This window comes from Nyctereutes procyonoides, unplaced genomic scaffold (assembly GCF_905146905.1).
Source record: "Nyctereutes procyonoides isolate TBG_1078 unplaced genomic scaffold, NYPRO_anot_genome, whole genome shotgun sequence".
In the NCBI taxonomy this organism is placed as follows: Eukaryota; Metazoa; Chordata; class Mammalia; order Carnivora; family Canidae; genus Nyctereutes; species Nyctereutes procyonoides.
The window spans coordinates 25,928,301-25,949,863 of record NW_026575042.1 but is presented as its reverse complement, the minus strand read 5'-3'; the positions used below and the strand labels follow the sequence as shown (position 1 = coordinate 25,949,863).

Here is a 21,563-nt window from a genome sequence, read left to right as displayed (position 1 = left end):
ATGTACTATGTAGACTATCAAACTGATACTTCCAAATCTTTCTCCAAAGCTCCAAAACTGTATCATTCAATTTTCCACTGGATACTTTTTTTAAGATTTATTTATTTATTTATTATTTATTTGAGACAGAGAGAGAGAGAGAGAGGCAGAGACACAGGCAGAGGGAGAAGCAGGCTCCATGCCCCGGGAGCCCGACGTGGGACTCGATCCCGGGTCCCCAGGATCGCGCCCTGGGCCAAAGGCAGGCGCTAAACCGCTGCGCCACCCAGGGATCCCTGGATACTCTTGGTCTCACAGATACTCCAAATTCCACACATCCATAACTGAATTCTTCTTTTCTTTGACATTTCTTTCTCTAGCATTCATTATCTCTGTGATTTTTATCATCATTTTCCTTGCTGTCCAAATTATCTTTGATATTTTCCCTCTCCTTCATTCCCATAGTCAATTAATTACAAGTCCTGACAATTCTAGCAACTTGGTATTTTCCAAAATTTTCCACTTATCTTTATCCTCAGTGCTTTATCTTGCTTTAGGCTGCCATCATCTCTTTTAGAAAATAGAAAGTTACTACTTTTATAAGCTCATCACTGCTACCCAATTCTTACTTGTCCTTCTAATCTCTTACCACTGTGCAATCAGCACAATCCATCTAAATCACAAATAGGACCAGAAAACCATGTTTCATACCATCCTCCTCTCCTTCCCCTAGAAGAAAGATCTAGACCAATGCTGTCCCACAGAACTTTCTATAATGACTAAGTTGTTCTATATCTGTGTTGTCCAACATAATAACCACTAGTTACTATGTGGATGGCTACTGAGCACTTGAAATAGGTACAGTGTGACAAAATAAGTTTTTATAATTTAATTTTAATTCATTTAAATTTTATAGCTACTTGTGTGGTTAGTTACATATTGGTCGGTATAGATCTAGATGGTTCTTACCATGGCATAGAGAGTTCCCATGTCCTGCGCTGCCTCATTTTCCTCATTTCCTCTCAAATAAAATCTCATCTAGTTATAGTAAACTGGCTAGTGCCTCTTGTATACATGTGTGTATTCAGACATTCACACTTTTGTTCATACTGTTCTCCCTGCATGAAGTCTTCAAACTGTTTTGATTATATTGTTCTTGCTTACATTTCAAGAAACACCCTAGGTAATAATATATTCTAGGGAGTTTCCTCTAAAACTTCAGTAAATCTCAGAAAATTTTATTTATCTAATTCCTACACCTCCACCCCCAAATATGCCTGCCTCCAGGGCATAGAGCACCAACTGATCTAAGGTAACCATAAATCCTACTCCCCATTTTCTCAGCCTTTCTTGTATCTACGGTTGGCTACGTACCTACATTCCACCAATAAGATTTCGGCCTATGTTTGCTACAGGTGGTTGCTGGGAAATTTTCTGCTTTACTTGATCAAATAGGGCAAATAAGACTGGCAACAATCTCTTGCACAAACATGTAGCCTTGAACTATTATTGAACTACTGAATAAATGATGTGTAGTTATAACAGAATCTTGAGATCATTTAGCATAATCATGAAGAAAAGCCAAGAGAATCTGCCCATCTCAATACTGTAGAGCCACTGAGCCAGCAGCTGCCTACCTCCAGACTTGGTACTTTTCAGGAAAAAAATAACAACAAAAAATAATATATGGCCATTTGTTCAGGCCATTGCTGGTTGAGGTTCTCCTAATTGCAGACAAATGCATTTCTGATACAGTGTTCCACTTGTGTGCTCTCACAGCATTACTGTTACAATTACACATTAAAGTAACATGTACATATATACCATACTAATCATTATAACAGTTATCTTGACTACCCAGACTTAATAGGAAATGGAGTAAATATTAAAAAGGCATGATTTAATCTAAGTCTATATTATTTCAAATCTCATTTCTTTTTGCACTATGCAATGTTGTAAGTTCCCTGTGTACAAATGCCTAGTATTTATTAGGAATTTAAATATCTGTTACATTATACTTGGAAGTATAGTGGAGACATGAGTGAAACATGCCATGGAATAAGCTGTCTGTGATGGTACCAACTCCCCAACAAGGGATGGTCAAGTTGAGATACTCAACTACTTAATAAAGATGTTGCAATTGAGATTAAAATAAGTATTTCATCATTAGTTAAAAGAGTGACCTTCGAAGACCCTGAGATGCTGGATTCTCGGCAGGACCAATGACAAAGCCCAATGGCAGGCTACCAGAGACCTCACACCAACTTGGGCTGCAATATACTCATCCAAATTCTTTGAACATGGTTGTTACATAAAGCTACATTTCAGCTTAAATATAGTATCTTTTAGTCTACAAATTCTCCATTTTGGGCAAAAGAATCTTACAAGAAAATGAGACTGGAATATTCAGTTTGTCTCTAATCTGGTCATTTGACAGAAAAGAAAACAGTTATATCTTGCCTAAATTGTTCTGGTGAACACATACTACCTCCATATAGAAACAATCTCCTTTTCTAAGGAATTACAGATCTATTTTTTAAGAGTTCCAAAACATTGTTAGATTTTAGAGGTAAAATACATTTTGTTACATTGTAAATGTTAAAAACAGATTTTTCTTCATGTTCCATCTTCTTCCTACGTCCTCCATTTTCCTTAATTCCTCAAATATTACTGACAATCGTTCAAATACACCTTCAAAGTGTTTTAGTTTTCTGGCTGTTAACATATGTGTTCATTAGTAAGTACATTCTTATTTTTGTCCTCACATTTTTTGTTTCTTATAAAATCAATTTATGATCAATATAGACAACTGAGAAATAAACGCCATGCATTTATTCCCTCAGAGATAACCACTGTTAACATTGCTTCCAGTCTAATTTTCATGCAAAAACATCTATAATTTTTAAAACTAGGAACACAGATCATACATCATTTTCCTTCCTGATTTTTCACTTAAAACATACCATAAGCATCATTTTTTGGGATTAAACAGTCCACAAATATATTAAATATAGCAAAATATTTCATCAAATGGATTTATTTACCCATTATTTCCTTTATTATTAGAAATGTAGTAATTCTCACTTCATATTATAAATAACTCTGTGATAAACATCTTTATACCCAGACTTCTCTGCTGAGTCCTTTAAGATATCTATTGGCTTAAAAGTGGAATCATGAGTCAAGGAGACCAACTTTATTAGGCATGTAACTTACTTTCTCAATTGTCTCCTAAATTGATATCAACCTCAATTAAATTTCCTCTAAACCTTATCAAGCTAAACAAAAACTGTACTTTGCTGTTTAATTTGTAATTTTTAAAAATATTTGAATAGTTGAAACCTTTTTACTATATTTATTAGCTACTGTCATTTTTTTCCTATGCATTTTTGGTTCACTTTATTTTTCTACTTTGTAGGTTAAATGGTTTCTTACTAAATTTAAGGGTTTATTATTATAAAGAATAGAATTTTGCTTTTAATTCTTTATATATTACCTTTCCACATGTTGCAATTCTTTAAAAAAAAACAAGTTTTTCTTTGCATTGAATTTTATTGGAATGAAATTTTGTACTCAAATTTCAAATTTACATTCTGAAATTTCTTTCACTGCAAGTTTTCTTAGAAAATCCATGGTCACTAAGAGATTGATTCATGAATGTATTCATATATGTTCTCTACCAATTATTTAGAGTTTTAATTTTTAAAATCTATACTTTCAAGTTGATGTTCCTCAAAATAGAAAATTTTCTATTTTGAATAATAGTTCTTTATATAATTAGTTTATATTTCCTTCCTTTGTTTTTTTTTTTTTTTTTTTTTTTTATTTTTTTTCCTTCCTTTGTTTTTACCTCCTTCTCATTCATCCATCCATCCATTCAGAAATATGTACTGAATGCTCACCATGTACCAGGTTCTGTTAAGGAGGCATGTGGGATAAATTAATAAACAAGACAAACTCTTGCTCTCACAGATTTTACATGCCAAAATTCAAAGCTTTTATAATTGAATATCTTATTAATAAAGAATAGTCTTTCAATGCTATGGTTCCACAGAATTTTTATTTTACTGTTGCCATTCCTGTATTCTTTTAATGTCTCTTTTAAATAGTATATAGTTGGATTTTGTCTATAAACTCAGTTGAGAAGCTCTGCCTTTTATTAGGAGAGCTTAAAGCATTTTTATATACCTAATTTTGACAGTATTTATCATTTTGTTTTATGCTTTCTTTTTAAGCACTCGTTATTAGCTTTTGCTATTCTTACTACTTAAGTCTTATAAGTCAAGTAATTGTACTTAGCACATAAAAATTCGTAACAATGAATATTTTATTGAGTGTTTACAATATGCCAAGTACGGTTCTGTACATAACTTTATTTTTCATTTACTCCTTACAATGCTATTGTGTAAGATACTAATTTATAGGAATTTTATAAAACAAAATATTCTTTAGTTATTAGAAACATCACTGAAATAGTATATTTGATTTCTTCCATGTATGCTGATAAATTATGTAAACTTTTGTACTTTTTCCCCACTTTGAATTATTTACTAGAGTTAAATAGATCTAAGATCCAAATTATTTTAATTACTTTTACTTACTTTTAATTACTTCAGATGATTATTTTTGACCTGCATTCAGTTGTACATAATGCTAACCATATCTTACTGGTTACATTGCTTTCTAGCAATCTTTTAAGACCTGCTTTCCTCTTGCTTGAATTATTAATTTTACTCACCTTTCAGTGTGAAGAGCATATTTTTACCTGAAAAGGCACGTGGATAGTACATATTCTGAATTTATGCATGCATCTGACTGGGCACAACCTTTCCTTTTGGCCTTCATCTACTTAAAATTCATTATTACTTTGTCAGTATGATTCTATTTTTCTGTTTCATCAGTTAACTACACTGCTGTGGGCCTTAGGCCTCCCAGTGCCTTTGACTATTCCATTTCCTCCTTAGCAGGCTTGTGTCTGATCATTCCCCGTAAGACTCCTCTGACTCCAGGCCTTGTACCACCTGCCTGGTCTTTATTGTTATCTGATCACTCCGAGTTTGGCTCATGGTCCAGGCTAACACACAGGACTTTTTTGAGTGCCCTAATTTTCTATCACATTCTAGTCTCGGTCAAATTAGAGTGTGGATAATAGGCTCACGTGTTTAAAGTCAAGACTTCAAAGATTCTTGGTAGCTGGCTGATCTAAAGCCTTTGTAAGCTGTGATTTCCTCATCTACAAAATAGGTATAGTAGTATTGAGCTCAATGTGTTGTGAAGATAAATAAAATAATTTACCTAAAGCCATTAGTAAAATGCCTAGCCCACAGGAAACAATAAATATTAGCAATTATTGATCATTATTTTAAATAATTTATTATTCTTCCCCATAATTTTTAATCATGATAATTCTTCATAGAGAAGTGAAAAACAAAACCAACTTTTTTCAAAGGGAGTAATTAATTCTGGAGGAATACTCAGTGGTATAAGACAAAAAGTATCATTGGACTGTTTAGTTCCTCATTATGTTTTTTACATTTAATGTATAATATAATACTTACTGAAAAGAATATTTTAATTATTACCTGTATTTAGAATAGAAAACTATTTGTTTAAACTGTGAGAGACAGAATTTTTAAGGTGGGAAATCATATGGACTTTGATGACTAATAATTATATTTTTATCATATGTTTAGAAATCAAATACAGGTTTAAAGACTTAGTAGTCACACATGATTATACCATGATATGTGTTAAATATGCTATGATATAAATATTTTTAAATTAGATCACAAAATTTACCAGGTTATTAATCAGTAACCAAGAACCTCCCCAATTAAATCACTATAAACCACCACAGCAAAACAATTGCTAATTCAGAAAATAGGAAATAAGGGAAATGGAAGATGTATAATAAACATTTGGGAGATATGAAATTTATCCCATGAGTGTTGTACAGAGCTCATAATTTAAGAATGCTAAAGCCCAAGTGTGTTATGAGGGTCTTTCCTCAAAAGTGACATTAATTGCATATCCCACAGATACTTATTATGTATTCTATTTATATCAAAGTATAAAATGTAGTTGAAAATATACAGATTCAATATATTTAAGGGTGATAATAAAACATAGTTACTCTGGCCTAGCAAAATTGTTATTTTTAAACTTGAATTTATGGTCTCTCTGTAAAATAGTATTATGGTATTAAGTGAAAATGGTATTCAATCTTTACACTTGAATCTCCTGTGATTAAGAGTCTTTGGGACTTAAACAAGTACATATTCAGGCATAGAACTATAACATTGTATTTTAGAGGCTTTTGCACAAAAATAACCCCTAAGTGATTAAATCATAGGACACTCTTTTCTCATACTTTAAAAATGAAAATGCCCAAAAAAGCAACTCTTAGGAATTACCTTGGAAAACTGGAAACAATGTAATCGATGCTTACTTTGGATATTAGTCAGTATGCACTGACAGGCCCCTATGGAACATAATTTTTAAAAGTCTAATACCCATCAATAATTGGCAAACAAGGGCAGCCCTGGTGGCTCAGCGGTTTATTTAGCACCACCTTCAGCCCAGGGCGTGATCCTGGAAACCGAGAATTGAGTCCCACGTCGGGCTCCCTACATGGAGCCTGCTTCTCTCCCTCTGCCTGTGTCTCTGCCTCTCTCTGTGTCTCTCATGAATAAATAAAATCTTTAAAAAAAATTGGCAAACAAAAGACAACTCAAAATATTATTTGAGTTAAAGCAAAGGAACTTTGTCCAACAGGAGAAGACCAACAGGAGTAATCTTTCATAAAGTTAATGAAAAACACAGTGAAAAGTATTTTTAGAAAATATTATAATATCACTTATATAGCATTAAACATTTAACTTCAAATTAATTTTGTTTAAACTAAATATGTAGTTGATTGATTTAACATTTTCTAACAGGAAAACCAGCTACAATCATCCAGAGGATAATGTACTTAAGTACCTAAAATAATAGCATTAATAAGCAAATTATTATAGAATATTCAAGATCTCACGCATAATTTTTTCCCATATTTCAAGATTATTAGCAAAATGCAACAAATGTTTATATATTAGCACATCTACCATATCAAGAGACTTCCACATATATTCTCTTATAAAAACCAGAAAAAAAAAACTATTTTTAAAAATGGAGTAATTACAAAGTCTTTCCCTCTGGGATAATTATAACCATCTTATAAAACAGATTTTTTTTTTAAAGATTTATTTATTTATTTATTTGAGAGAGAGAGAGAGAGAGAACATGCTGGTGCATGCGCACATGCAAGCAGGGGAGGGGCAGTCGGTCAGAGAATCTCAAGCAAACTTCACACTGACTGGAGTGCCTGCTGGTAGGCTTGATCCCAAGACCCTGAAGTCATGATGTGACTTGAAATCAAGAGTCAGATGCTTAACTGCTTGGCCACCCAGGTGCCCATATAAAGCATATTTAAATAAATCTTAATGTACCATGCAACCGCTAAAGATTGACTAGAATGAGAAACCTGGACTCAACAGGGCTCTAATTTCATTTTGCTATTACTTTCCTCACATGTAATAAACACACATTTATGATTTACTCCCATTCTATCCAAATTGTTAATACTGATAACATTTCCCACAGACACATTCATTACTGACATTTTAATCGTATTGTTTTATAACTTTGTTAGAATATTTCGGTATCCAAGAAATATTTGAAAATATTTGTTTGAAAATTAGAATTCTATAAAAGAATAGTTGAGACACAAAAGCACATTTTAGATGAAGCAGCTATGGATTCTGAGGTCATCCTACAGAAGAATAACTGAATACTGATTATTTTATATTTGTCCACTAAGAGGATAACATACTCAAAGTGCAAACTTATTGTTTATAATGAGTTTAATAATGAACGTCAGCCTAAATTACCAACTTTCAACAGGAAAGGACAGTAGCACCAACAATTATTTAGATGGATTTTACTCATAGCACATAAAACAAAACATTTCAATTCATTTCCATGAGGTACAAACCTATAATTTTTTTTAGCATTAAATACACAAAATTATTGTGCCAAATCACTGTAATGTTTCTTGAAGTTTACTCCTCAACATCTATACTGTCTCTTTAGAAGCAGTGGCCTAAAAGACAGATGTTATGTTTCCACTTAAACAGAAGCTCATATGCTTTGGTGAAGAAAACACAGAAAGCCAGAGGTGGAAAGGCTCATGAAACCCCGTACTACATCATATTCACAGAGCCATGACATCCTAATGGAGTAATGGTAATGCCAAATAATGATAACAAAAGTACCGCCAAACATATATTGAATGGTTACTACCTGTTGAGTACTATGATTTTTGTATATTATGACTGAATTCTCATAGGTACCCTATGAAGTAGGTACCATTATTTTTAATCTCCATTTCACAAATGAAGAAACTGAGGATCAAAGTGGTTAAACGTCTGTTTCATTTCAAAGCCTGTGCTTCTAATTGCTATTTCATATTATACGCGTATATTTCTTTGGCCCAAAGATTTTAACAGTCATCAATAGGAAATACACAGATGAGTAGTACAACTGAAGGTACCATAGAGACAAAGGAAAAGCTGACCACATGTGCCCCACAAAGAGAAATAATACAATCAAATTTAATAAATGTAGCAAATAAACTCCTTGCACTATAAAATGCAGTAGAGACCAATTAAGAGAATGAATGACTTCTTCAAAGATTAAAAAGTATGTATATTCTTAGTTAATGCAGCAGAGATTCTATACTAAAATAATGGGATAAGTAAGTCAGCTATGGTTACCACAAGCCCTGGTACTGTTAGTACTGCTGAAAAATAAAGCTGCAAGGATTAAGAGTGATTATGTCCTGGATCATGGAATTTTATTGGGAAGTTGCTGGTGGGATGTCAAAGAAGCTTTATGAATCATTACGAGGAAGAGAAAGCTGATAGAAACTAATGTCTGAAAAGGAAACTGGAACACAATGGTTTATAGATCATCTTACCCAAGTCCATGCTACCACCACTGCAATGTAAAGCATCAGCTCAAAGAGGTAATAAACAATAAAGCATTTCAAAGAAATGATAAGTATGTCCAACATTAATTTCTTTCCCCAATATTTAAGACCAATATCTAGACATTAGTAAACAATCTTTGACAGTCTAAAAAGGGCTTTTGTGTTTGACTAAACCATTTTTTTTAAAGATTTTGTTTATTTATTCATGAGAGTCAGAGAGAGGGGAGAGAGAGAGAGAGAGAGAGAGAGAGAGAGAGAGAGAGAGAGGCAGGCAGAGACACAGGCAGAGGGAGCAGCAGACTCTATACAGGGAGCCTGATGTGGGACTTGATCCTGGGTCTTCAGGATCCTGGGCTGAAGGCGGCGCTAAACCACTGAGCCACCTGGGCCGCCCAAATAAATCATTTTTTTGAGTACACAGTGGAGGGGAATACAGAATTTATCTCCAGATCTTGCCACTAGCTGTTTTAAATTTTTATGTCTATAATCACAAACGCATTAGCCAGACTTTTAAACGTAAATGATGATTCATTAATAACTTACAGTACTGCCCAATACCCACATTACCCACGTTACCCACAAATTTCTCATTTCCAGTGGGAATGAAGGAGCTGCTCTCGATGAAGTCAAGCTCAAGTCACAGAAATGAAAACAAGCATCATTAAAACAGACAAGCAGACACCTTTAATCACAGTTCAGGGATTCCAAAGAAGATAGAAAGCGAAGTTCTAATTAGTGAGAGACTGTGTAACATAAGAACATAAAGAAAATATTTATTGATATTCTTTTCTTTGGGCTAGATGAACAGCCCTGCTCTGGTCTTAAGCCCTTGACTTGTTTGAAATTCTCTATAATTCAAATAATGAATTCATATTTACTGAGTCTATTATATATATAGCTTAACAATATCTTCTCAATTTTCCATGTTCTACCTGAGAGACAGAAATTGCAGAAAATATCTACCAAGCAACTACCTAACACTAGATATAAATGTTATATTGTTTCAATATAAAGGATACTTTAAATATCTGTAGCACTACACAACTAATTCATATTTATTATAACTGCAATCTTTCTAATTTTCCCACTCACCCTAATTAAGCCACTGAATAAATATACATACAAACATATACACATATCTAAAGAGTGACTGGCTCTCTATTCTTCTGCTAGGTTACAGAAGTTATGTGTATGAAGATGATTACCATATTATGTTCACAGTGAGGGACATTTAGCTTACTTTTAGAAATGTACTTCCCAATAAAATGGAAAGAACATGGATATCCTATAGAATGGTTCAGGTTTAGGTCTAGCTTCATGTGTGTATGATCTGTGTGACCCTGCACTTCTTAGAATGCTTGGCTTAATGATCTGCTGTTGTCATTTTGAAATTCTGGCTAATTTTTTTTTAAAGGTGACATTCATTTTATTTTATTCATACATTCCAGGGGACTGGACTCTGCAGATTATGGAGCCAATCCTGCTTGGATCTGAATTATGACTTCACTACTTAGTATGTCTAATATAGTGTAAGCCTTAGTTTCTTCTCCTGTACAACACTCATTTAACAGGGTTGGTGTATTAGATGAAATTATCATAAGTGAAAGTAATGAACACAGAGTCTGGCACATTAAGACACAAAAGACCTATGAAATGAGGAGCTGGAACAATTCTTTCACTTACTTCTATGGATCTGAGATATACAGAAACCACCCTAAGTCATAATTAGGTGTAGCTAAAACTGGGATGCCTGGGGTGGCTCAGCGTTTAAGGGTCTGCCTTGGGCTCAGTGTGTGATCCTGGAGTCCCGGGATCGAGTCCCACATCAGGCTCCCTGCATGGGGCCTGCTTCTCCCTCTGCCTGTGTCTCTGCCTCTCTCTCTCTCTGTGTCTCTCATGAATAAATAAATAAAATCTTTAAAAAAACAAACAAACAAAAAAACCAAAAAACAACGCAGCTGAAACTTAAACTTAGTACTTACAGCCCATATATTTGTGGTGCGATTTCTAGTCTGTTCAAGTGCATATAAAGCTCAATATCATGCTTCTTCAGTAGATGATCCTGGATTTGGTTAACTTTGGTAACAATAGCAATTGTTGGCCCTAAATCCTGTGGTCTAGCAAAGGGGATGGGAGTCATCAGTGTTTCTTTCCCCTAAAAACAGAAAAAAAAAATGAAGCATGTGTTATTTCAATATGAAATGAACAAATATATGGAGATCACTCTTGAATATATTTGTCAATTGGAGCTTAAATAAGAACCAGTAACTAAACATCTCATGACAAATGCTTAAATTGTGAAATCATATGCTGATCATGCTCAGATGATTGTGTTCATAAAGCAAAGGCCAGAAAATGTCCTCTAAGATATTTCCTACCTGCATTCCCTTAACCAGTTTCTCTGATGACATTAAGTATTTCAAGATAATTTTTGCTGAAGGTAGTGGTGGCTGCTAATCTACTTGTCTATAGTTAGTTTGTCTAATCAGCTATAGCACTTAAATGGGATACTCTAATGAAAACATATTTCTTGTGACATAAACTTAAATAGAAAAAACAGTAAATGAAAACTTTTACTTTAAACTCTCAAAACTATGAAAAAAAAAGTCAGCAAATAAAGGAAACTAGTATTAGAAAAGAAGATATTTTCTAACTGTCCTTTGGTCAATTTAAATAGCTGAGTGGGAAAATTTTTAAACTCTCTAGACCAAAACTACAGTTGAATAAAAAAAAAATCTATCTAGGCCAACTACGAATTTTCTTCCTCCCATTCCAAATCCCACATTAAGAAAGATCTGAAATGTTTGTAAGGCTTTCACATAAACTTCAACTCTCCACTCAAGTCTGGTGATTTCCCCTAACATATTATATCTGATCTTTCTTATGCTGAGTCCTCAATTTCTACCTCTCTCTAATGTTGGGATTTAGAGTATCATTCTCCTGTGATTGTCTGCCACTCATCTTCACTCTACTTCTCTAACTCAAATTTTTGTTTCTGTTTTGTAAATGTTGCTTTTTTTGTACAGGTCTGGTCTTAGTTTACTTCTCTACTTGCATGTGTTTCCCTGAGTTATCTTACTCATACAGAGTGCTTCACTCAACATCCATTTTCCAAAGACTTCCAAATCTGTATGCATAACCTAGAACCTTCTTGGGTTCTCTCCCATACTTTGTATGTTGGCAAGGAATCTTAGGTTGCAAAAGGGTCTCTAATTCAGCAGGCCACAACTGAGCTTATCATCTTCTGCTCAAAAATATGTTCATCCTTTCCTCATGCCTACCTCAACCCATCCTCCAATAAGAACACCTACTTTGCCAATTTTAGCTCCTCAGAACTACTCAGATGACTCTTACTAAGCCTCCTCTCCTATAGTTCTACTCTTATAACCCAACTGGGGGTCCCAATCATTTCTTTCCTCCTAACTGGTCTCACTACCCTTAATTTAGTCTGCTTTTAAATCTATCTTGGAAAATGCCTGGTGGTCCATCTAAAAGAGATATTGGACTATGCCAAATTGCCTTCCTTAAAACTTTTTAATAGCTCCTTCAGGAAAAACAAAAACAGAAGACATATTCTTGAGCCCGGTCTATAAAGCCTTTCATTATCTGGCCAGCGTCTACTCTCACTGTGCTTCCAGAGATCCTGGAGGTGCCACTGTTTTTAAAGATTTTATTTATTTATTCATGAGAAACACAGAAAGAGAGGCAGAGACACAGGCAAAGGGAGAAGCAGGCTCCATGCAGGGAGCCTGATGTGGGACTCAATCCCGGGACTCCAGGATCACGCCCTAGGCGGAAGGCAGGCACCAAATTGCTGAGCCACCCGGGCATCTAGGGATGCCATTCTTTTACCCGAAATATCCCGTCATCAATGTTTCCACAGAGGAGCTCCCCAGTGTTCTTAAAGATTTGGCTCATGTGTCAGGTCCCATTTCATCATCCTATTCTTTACTACTATAGTATCTTCTTTACTACTACAATATCCACTTCTACTTCTCTGCCTTCTAAACTATGAAATCTCTAAAAGGAATATCATCTTTTCATCACTGGTCCACATTCAGAGGCAAAAAAATAAAGAAGGTAAAGCTCTTGATCTTGTAATCTGGGGAGGAAGACTATATAGAAAAAAAAAAAAACTTAGAATTCCACATAAGAGCAGTGACTAATAAGGCTGATAGGAAGTATAGAAGAGAGGAGGGGCATGTGTTAGCATTAGGAAAAATTTCCTGGAAGAGGTTCCATCTGTCTTTCTGGGATCATTTTAAGTCTTAAAAAGAAATGTAATCCTGAGAATATCCTACAGTGCTTCACCAGTGTCTTTAGGTCTGAGGGATATAAGACCATACTGATTTTTATGGCTCAATTAGTTTCTGCTAATTTATATAGACAGGAGGAAAAGGTTGTGGTGATTTATTATAAAAATAGGACAACCAAGACACCTTTTTCTGATTTTATATCAAGCATTGTCTTCAAATGATAAGATGCTATAATTAAAAAAAATTTTAATTCTTGCTAAGATGTTTTCCTACTAATTTAAATTGAAATAACTTGGTGGGGGATTCATGTTAATTGTAAGATACCATTCACAATCAAGACAGTGTTTACTCTGAAGCCAACTTTTCTTTAAAAATGAACAATTCAATTGTTTTGCTTATTTTAGTCATGTAGTTTTTCTTAACCAAAGAACCTTGTGTGGCTGAATACCATACCGTATGGGGTAGAAGCACTGAGCTCAGGCAGAGTTTCTGACTACTACTTGGGAAACACATCACTCATCTAGTTATCATCTGAGGGTCTTGGAAAAAATATACTTCTGTAGAGATACAATCACTGGGGTTGGAGAGAACTGATCCTAAATTAACCCTTTAAAAAATGTTTAACTTAATGAAACCATGTAATCCATTTCCAGGTTGAACAGAATGAATTGTCACTAAATCAATAGCATATGTAGTCCATTTATCAAATACTGAATAGAGACTCATGTGTAGCTTAAAAACTACAGGTTTACATAAACTGTAGTTGGAAAAGATTTCCTCTGTGCTCAGAATACTTATAACCAAATTTTCTAAATTTAAGAAATTTACAAGTAATGCTCATGATCACTTAAATGATAAGTAGCTTATCTAATAGTGAAACCCAAAAAGAAAATAGAATTAATATAAGATATTCCTTATCTTCAGGATTTATCATCAAAAAAATGCTATTTGCATTTAACAAATATAATCAAATGGGACAGCTGCAAGTACCAAAAAAGCTAGCAATCTTTATAGCCACTTATTAAGTAGCACCAAAATGTGGTCTATAGGTCAGTGGTCAGTGCCAGCCCACAAACTGTTACAAGGATTCAGTGAGATAATTTACACCGTTATATAAATCAACACAGTGCTTTCTTCATCAAGAAAATCTTACAGAAAGTATGTCTGCTGACCTAGGCAGTATACATGGGGATACAACTGAATTATCAAGGGAACTAGAAGAACTGGGAATATATTAATTTCTCAAACTTCTTTGAAAAAAAGGTAAGAATCAAGACATAAAATAAAAAGTAGAGAATGAAAGGATTCACTAGATATGCTTTTTTAGGAATATATTATTCATTGACATGTGCAAGTAATATAAATGTTTAGAGGTCACATCTATGTGTCCCTTGTAAAATGAATAAATATCCTTTCCTGTGTTGTCTTAGCCACTTTCATGAACCTGACTCAGTGATATGAACATGAATGGGTAAAACTGAAAAGTGGTAATACTCACATTTTTATCATTCACTTTTGCAGAAACTGTGATCAGTTATAAAATACAAAATGATCACTGCATGAAGAGATCATGATGCTTATATCTAAATGTATTCAAATACTTCCTGCTCAAAATTTTGATTTTCACATAGCTCTATGATTTCACCAAATCATCTACTAAAAATAAATATAAAGTAATTGTTCTAAAACATGGTAGTTCATCAAATATGTTTATAAGTTTCACCTCTAAAAACATTTACAGAATGTTGATATATTGCTAAAGAAAGACTTTATCACCTAGGCTGAAGATCAGCAAATTTTCTCTGTAAAGGCCAGATAGTAAATATTTTAGGCTTTATAGGTCATACAGTACGTGTTGCAACTACTCAACTTTGTAATGAGCCATTGTAATGAGCAAGCAGCCATAGACAATAAGGAAACAAATAAGCATGGCTATTTCCCAATAAAACTTTTTTTATGGACGTGGAAATTTGAATTCCATATAATTTTCATATGCCACAAAATATTATTCTTCTTTTGATGGTTTTTCAGCCATTTAATAATGTAAAAGCCATGCTTAACTCCCAAGCTGTGTAAAAACAGATGGCAGGCCAAATTGGCCTGCAGGCAGTACTCTGCCCTGATCTAAACCAAAGGCATAAAAAGCATTAGTCATCCATTTCATTTTTTGAGAGATGGAATAAAGTGACAGGATAATACATAGTTTCTAACCAGAATGTAATCAATTATACCAATAGAAAATAATCATATAGAAAAAATATACCAAAAACTCTGAATGACACCCCTTGCCAGAATTATTGGCAATTTTTCTAATATTGTGTAATAACAATGAAAACATCAAAATTATCTCTAAGTTAAGCATATATGTTTGCTTAAAATGTCAATTAACTCAGCAATTCTACTTCTAGAGAAATGCCAAGAACACTGAAAATATATGTCAATGAAAAGTTTGTCAACAAGTGCTCATAGCAACATTATTCTTAATGACCAAAATGTGAAAGAACCCAAATGTCTATCAACTGATGTACGGATAAACAAAATGTGGTATATCTACACAGTGAAATATTATTCAGCCATGAAAATGAAGCACTGACACCTGCTACAACAGGAATGAACACTGAAAATGTTATGCTAAGTCAAAGGAGTCAATCACAGAAGGTCAGATATTATATAGCTCCTTTTTTTAAAAATTTTTTTAAATTTATTTATGATAGTCACAGAGAGAGAGAAAGAGAGGCAGAGACACAGGCAGAGGGAGAAGCAGGCTCCATGCACCGGGAGCCCGACGTGGGACTCGATCCCGGGTCTCCAGGATCACGCCCTGGGCCAAAGGCAGGCACCAAACCGCTGCGCCACCCAGGGATCCCTATATAGATAGCTCCTTTTTATATGAAATGTTCAGAATAGGCAAGTTCTTAGAAAGTAAAAAAACATCAGTGATGCCAGAGCCTCTGGGAAGTGAGGGAATGTGGGGTGACTGCTAATGGTATGGGATTTCCTTTTGGGGTAACAAAAATATTTTCAAATCAGATAGTAGGGACATTTGCACAACCTTGTGAATACACTGAAAACTACTAAATTATACACTTTAAAAGTGAAGGTTATATTGTATCAGTTTTATCACATAATAAAAATTATAGTTAAAAAGAATCAGAAAGAGTAAATGGTAAATGATGATATTGATGCTGTGTCAATTCAATAATGATGCATTAGGGCATCTCTGAGTGGCTCAGTGGGTTAGTCCCTGCGTTTGGCCCAGGGCGTGATCCTGGAGTCCCAGGATCAAGTCCCACATCGGGCTCCCTGTGTGGAGCCTGCTTCTCCCTCTGCCTGTGTCTCTGCCTCTCTCTCTCACTCTCTCTCTCTCTCTCTCTCGTGAATCAAAAAAATCTTAAAAAAAAATAGTGATGCATTAGTAAAAATAAGACAACCAATTAGATACAGTTTACACACTTCAGTAACAATATGTCTATCAATCACTCCAATATCACTCCAATAACGAGATTCAAGCAGATAAATGTAGTTGTCATTCAAAATTTATAATAATTTTTAAGTAAGTTCTATTGCTTGGATAATATATACGTATAAAATAAAATTTCTATATACATTGCATTTTTTTATATTACCTTTACATATCTGCCAATATTATTAGTGATACAGTTTAGATCCCCAATTTAATCTTATTCTGTAGATTTTTATATTTTTGGTGTTTTATAGTAATAATAATGGCTTTCTCTGATTAGATGTTGCTACTTAACTAAAATCATCTATACCCTTGAATATATTGAAAAGATCTGTACTAAAACACTTACCTTTTGACCATCATGCTCAAAAGTAGAAAACCAAGGTTCGGCAGTTTCCATAAGTTGTGAGAACATTGCACTAAAAATTAGAAAAATAATTTAGTGCTAATGTTAAACCCTCACTGAAGTATAAATGGTATAAAACATTAAAATAACAAAGTTTTTGTACTTACTAGGCATCATGTTCCAGATACTCGGGGTTCAAGAGAGTTTTCATTTCCTCACTTAAAAAAGCAATACAAATAATCAAGATGTATACTTTTTTAAATGAAAGGGATGCAGGGGTTGCCTAATTCTATACTCATAAGTTAACTTTCATATAGCATGCAAATGAAAAAAAAATCCTTTCTGAATATAAAAAGCAATTCCATTAACAAATGAAATTTTGGGGGGGATCCCTGGGTGGCTCAGAGGTTTAGCACCTGCCTTCAGCCTAAGGTGTGGTCCTGGAGGCCCGGGATTGAGTCCCCACATGGGGCTCCCTGCGTGGAGCCTGCTTCTCCCTCTGCCTGTGTCTCTGGCTCTCTCTCTCTGTCTCTCATGAATAAATAAATAAAATCTTTAAAAAAAAAAAACAAACAAAAAACAAAACAAAACAAAAAAACAAATGAAATTTTTTCTTTCTGTAAAGATCAAAACAAATTAAGTACCTTGTCTGTACCACAATGAAGTAACTAATTACTCCAAACAACAAATACAAAATGTGACCATATATTCCTTGAATGTGCTTGATCTAGAATAAACTGATTACTTCACAATCTATTATTTGTTTTCCAAAACAAAAGAAAATATTTATTTACTGGTCAAATATATCCTGCTGGAACATTATTTTTATAACAGCTTCTATTTTTATTACATTTTAACATCCACTTATCAGCGACAGTAGCTCTTCCAAATCTATTTTAGTGTCTTTACTTTTCAATGGCTTGAAACTGCTAGAGTAGCATGTCCAACTTATTTATTATTTTATTTTTTTATGTCCAACTTATTTAAATAATAAATAATCTATACTTTCCTGTGAAGTACATTGTACACATGTTTTTAAAAAGATAAAACTGGAATGAAAATGGGATCCCAATACTAACTTAATCCTTACCATTCTTTAGAATAACTGAAGAAAATGTAATTAAGATATGGTTACTCTAGTCAGATGCACAATATAATTAGAAAAACTCAAAAGAAATAAGGAAATACTAATCTATACTATAGTAAACAAAGATTAATCTAACAAAGACTCTAATTTATGCTCAGCAAAATGAATGGCTATATTTAATAAAGATTGAATAGATGAACACAAAAAATATGTGTTAATTTGTTATGTTCTGTACATAGATGGGTTAACCTATGGAATTCTCCTGACAAAGTTTCATCATTTCACAGTCTTAACCTATGGAATTCTCCTGACAAAGTTTCATCATTTCACAGTCTCAATTCCCAAGATACTCTTGGCTGCCTCTATGGGCCCTCCAGGCATCTAAAGTTAGAAAATATATTCTAACAATTAGCCTAAGTTAAATACAATTACTAAAGTTATTTCCTGGAATGAATAAATTAACGTATCTCAAAAACATGACAAGTCATTTTTGTTTATACAACTTGGGGTTCTTTGGGTGTACTGGTCTCCTACTTATGACTCAAACTCAGTTAAACTTGGGGGGAAGGAAGGATCTCACAGACAAGGTTCTCATGCAGCGTATAGTGAAAGAATGGGTCATTAGAGGGTGATATATATTAACATATCATTCATTAGCACTTTGCCATCATAAAAAATATTTCCTCTTCTTGATCCATTAGTTACGTATTTTCCTTTAGCACAGATCTAAGTTTTGCAAAGACAATTATGATTCCAAATTTGTCCCATAGCTGAAGTAGGACCACAACTATTAAGTGGAATTAGCAATCAGCCATATGAAACATAACCAAATGTTTATAATTTACAAAGTACCTTCAACAGAAAAGATTCTGGGGTTAAAATGATTACAGCAAGGCTGAGAAAACAGAAGGGGTTCAAATAAAAACTTGCCTTGGTTGGGCAGACTCACTGGCATGAAGAAAAGCTTGGTGGTCACAATGGAGGATAAAGACTATAGGCGCTAACAGCTCGTGCATGCCCTGAAACAACATGAGAGGGGGAGGATGTTGACGGTCCACCAGTGGACAGAACAGGCTCAGTTAAATGTTTCTTCAACTGATCCTCACCACCAACATTTCCATATTTCACTGAAATGCATAAAATGAAAAGCTACAAAATGAGATTTTATTTACTTTTAGAATTTGATTCCAATTCAACCACAGCACAAATTCTTTAAAACATGGAGAGCAGTTCTCTTTTAAATAACACAACAAACAATAAATTGGCATGGTAGACAACCTTGCACCTGTCAGTTGCTTCAAGATCTGTACTCATAAATATGAATTTCATTTATGCAAATTATAATCATGAGCTACAGTGTAAAGATCTGCAGTAAGAAGGGCAACTAAGAACTGTAGACCTAAGGAAATTACATCCAATGTTTTCATTATATAATGGCTCAAAATTAGGATGTCTGTAGATTTAGGAAGAGCTGAAGTCAGCTAGCTGGAAATGTTGGATAATAAGAGAAACAATCTTTAGCAGGTATAAAAGCAAAGTTTTCAAAGTATGATTTTCAACATGTTTAATCTGAAAACTACCATAATTTTTTTCCTACCTACTTGAACTATAAGTATACTGTTCAATTTATTTAGTGAAATCACCAATTGTATTTGCTTTTGCCTTTTATTGGTGCTCACCTGTGGATTACACAAATAGGCATAGAAACAATAAAGTATACTGATTACTAAGGTGTCTCTAAAAGAATATTATAAAAATTCATTATGTATCCATTTTTGTGGAGAGTAAGGTATCCACATTTGTAATTTGCCTTGTTCACTATGAGATTTTTCCCCCTTAAGCATCAGAAAACATGTTTAGCAAGTTAAAAATAGATTACAATAGATTTTCTGCCTCTTAAAGTGAGTAAATTATCATTTTCCTTTTGCTTAATAATTATGGATCTTTTGTAAAAATAAAATAAGACAAAACACCACCTCTATGGGAAATAAAAATAAAATACGGAAGCAAAGAGAAAAGAGAGTCTCACTGGTGGAAGTAGAGATTTCCATGATGGAAGGGCAGTCACACTAACCTCTGTACATTCTAGAAGTACCATGCCATTCTTAAAAGTTAGTGGTCATCACAAAATAATACGAAAGTAAACTCTATGAGAGTTCATTTATAAGTTATCATTAGCTTCAAATTAGGACTTACGTTTGTACAAAATAATTTATGATACAGTGACAACTTTCTTGTGATTAAGACAAATCTTGTGATTAAGACACAAACCACTTCAGTCTTTTTAAGTAACCATTTCCTTACTAAACAAACCTTGAAATGACTATTTGACTATCTCTTAGAAGAACATAGTAGATTGGGGGGACTGGGTGATGGGCACTGAGGGGGGCACTTGGCAGGATGAGCACTGGGTGTTATGGTATGTTGGCAAATTGAACTCCAATAAAAAAAAAAAAAGAACACAGTGAAGACAAAAAAAAAAAAGGAATTAAGTGCTAAGTATGCTTTAAAGTCATCGTGAGGTACTTATTCTCTTGGAATAATCTCAGTATTCCAAAAACCAAGTGCCATAATTTAATCACCAAAGTAATAGCTACTTACTGTAGTACTTATTGTAGCTACAGAAAAGGAAAAAAAAAGACAAGGAGAAAAGGAGGAAGAAATGGAAAGAAGGATGGACTGACTAGACGAAAGAAAGTAAAAATTAGAGTAGATATCTTTATGATCATCTTTTGCCTAGTTCTGATGATTTCTTCAGGATAAAGTCCCTAGAAGTAGAATTTCTGGGTTTAAATAAGTAAAGATATTTGTTAAAGTTTCTGATATATATAATTAAGCTGCCCTTCAGAAAGAATTCTCCCAATTTGGGGCATAAAAATTGCCACTTCACACATCCTAACTTGTGTTTGCTTTTTTTTTTTTTTTTTTAACACTGTAAAACTTCATAGTCAAATTATTGTTTTACCCTATTTAAATGCTAGTGAGACTGACACAAAAATTTTACTGGCCATTATTATTTAATGAATTGCCCATTTTCTCTTAATGAAGTGTTTCCTTTTTCCTGATAATTTGTTACAGAACTTTACCAATTCAGGTTATTAACCTTTAGTCATTTTTGTTATGAACACTTTCCACATTTATCCTTTGTCTTTTAATCTTGATGATATGTTATCGTGAAGCTCTATACTTTAAAACTAGCAAATTAATATATCATCCTTCAGGGCTTCTGGTTTTGCCCTCATGCCTGAAAAGACCTTATGGAGATTAGGTGAGTACACAGTTTTCTTTTTTACAGCTAATTCTTTACCCATCTGGTATTTAATTTTGTCCTGAAAAATAAATCTGTATTTTTCTCTGCAGAAGAGTGCAACTAATTACTGAATAGCCCATATTCTCCCAATAGT

General features: G+C 33.8%; 1 protein-coding gene across 1 annotated transcript in view; it reads right to left on the bottom strand.

Annotated features, from left to right (window-relative positions):
- TBC1D5 (TBC1 domain family member 5) overlaps positions 1–21,563 on the bottom strand; it is a 530,534-nt gene that overhangs the window by 189,396 nt on the left and 319,575 nt on the right. Inside the window, exons 11-14 of the mRNA XM_055321341.1 lie at positions 19,090–19,178; positions 17,240–17,290; positions 17,076–17,145; positions 10,990–11,162 (exon numbers count right to left, since the gene is read on the bottom strand). Coding sequence (XP_055177316.1) covers positions 10,990–11,162; positions 17,076–17,145; positions 17,240–17,290; positions 19,090–19,178 — 383 coding nt within the window. The remainder of the gene's footprint in view (positions 1–10,989; positions 11,163–17,075; positions 17,146–17,239; positions 17,291–19,089; positions 19,179–21,563) is intronic.